We start from the raw sequence: 905 nt of genomic DNA, 5'->3' as shown, positions 1-905 counted from the left end.
TTATTACATTGCTACAGTTTACAGACAACACCCACATATAACAATCAATGTTCGAAGACCTCATCCAGCTCTTTGGAGGTTGGCTGCATGCCCAAGATGCAGCACGCATTTCCTCTCTGAATCACGATACTGAGGCGCTGGAACAGGAAACTGGCCGCTCTTGAGTCTTTAGTTTTTCTAATGAGTTCTTCATCCACCTCCTTTAGGAACTTAAGTGCACATTTACCTCAGGTGCCCAGGGTCTCAGAGCTTATAGGCACGAACCTGTAACAACGTTTTAGGTCCCTGTACTTGTTAGTTTTCTGGGTCTCTCTGAAGGTGGCTGCCCTACTTCATTCAGCTGTATTGCAAGGTAGATAGGTATCAACCAATATAGACACATACGTGTAGACCCACACGACCTGTTTTCCTTCCCTCCATGGCTGCAGGATGACTCCATCTGGGCGTTATTGGCTGTTGTCAGGTCTGCACAACTGGGGTTCCCTTTGTGCTGGACACCTGGCTGTAGCCAAACTTCTAATGACGATGTCTTTGATTGTTTCATGTCTGGCAATCTTTCTCGGTGACTTACGACAGTAAGACCATGGCTGGTGTATTGGTCTGCCAACGTAACAGGGATGAACAAGGTGCCAGAGGTAACAGTGATGTACGAAAGATACTCAAGTTGCCAGATTAACGAGAGATATACAAGTTGCCAGATGTACGAGAGATATACAGGTTGCCAGAGGTACGAGAGATATACAAGTTACCAGATGTACTAGAGATATACAGGTTGCCAGATGTACGAGAGATATACAAGTGGCCAGATGTACGAGAGATATGCAAGTTACCAGATGTACGAGAGATATACAAGTGGCCAGATGTATGAGAGATATTCAAGTTGCAAGATGTACGAGAGATATACA

General features: G+C 45.1%; 1 protein-coding gene across 1 annotated transcript in view; it reads left to right on the top strand.

The window, feature by feature from the left end:
• Positions 1 to 617: 617 nt before the first annotated feature.
• Positions 618 to 905, top strand: part of LOC138367953 (homeobox-like protein HDP1) — a 3,405-nt gene continuing 3,117 nt past the window's right edge. The window contains exon 1 of the mRNA XM_069330239.1: positions 618 to 635. Within this exon, the coding sequence (XP_069186340.1) occupies positions 618 to 635 (18 nt within the window). The remainder of the gene's footprint in view (positions 636 to 905) is intronic.

This window comes from Procambarus clarkii, chromosome 3 (genome assembly GCF_040958095.1).
Source record: "Procambarus clarkii isolate CNS0578487 chromosome 3, FALCON_Pclarkii_2.0, whole genome shotgun sequence".
Lineage (NCBI taxonomy): Eukaryota > Metazoa > Arthropoda > Malacostraca > Decapoda > Cambaridae > Procambarus > Procambarus clarkii.
The sequence above is the reverse complement of the archived record's forward strand: the minus strand, read 5'-3'. Positions and strand labels throughout refer to the sequence as shown.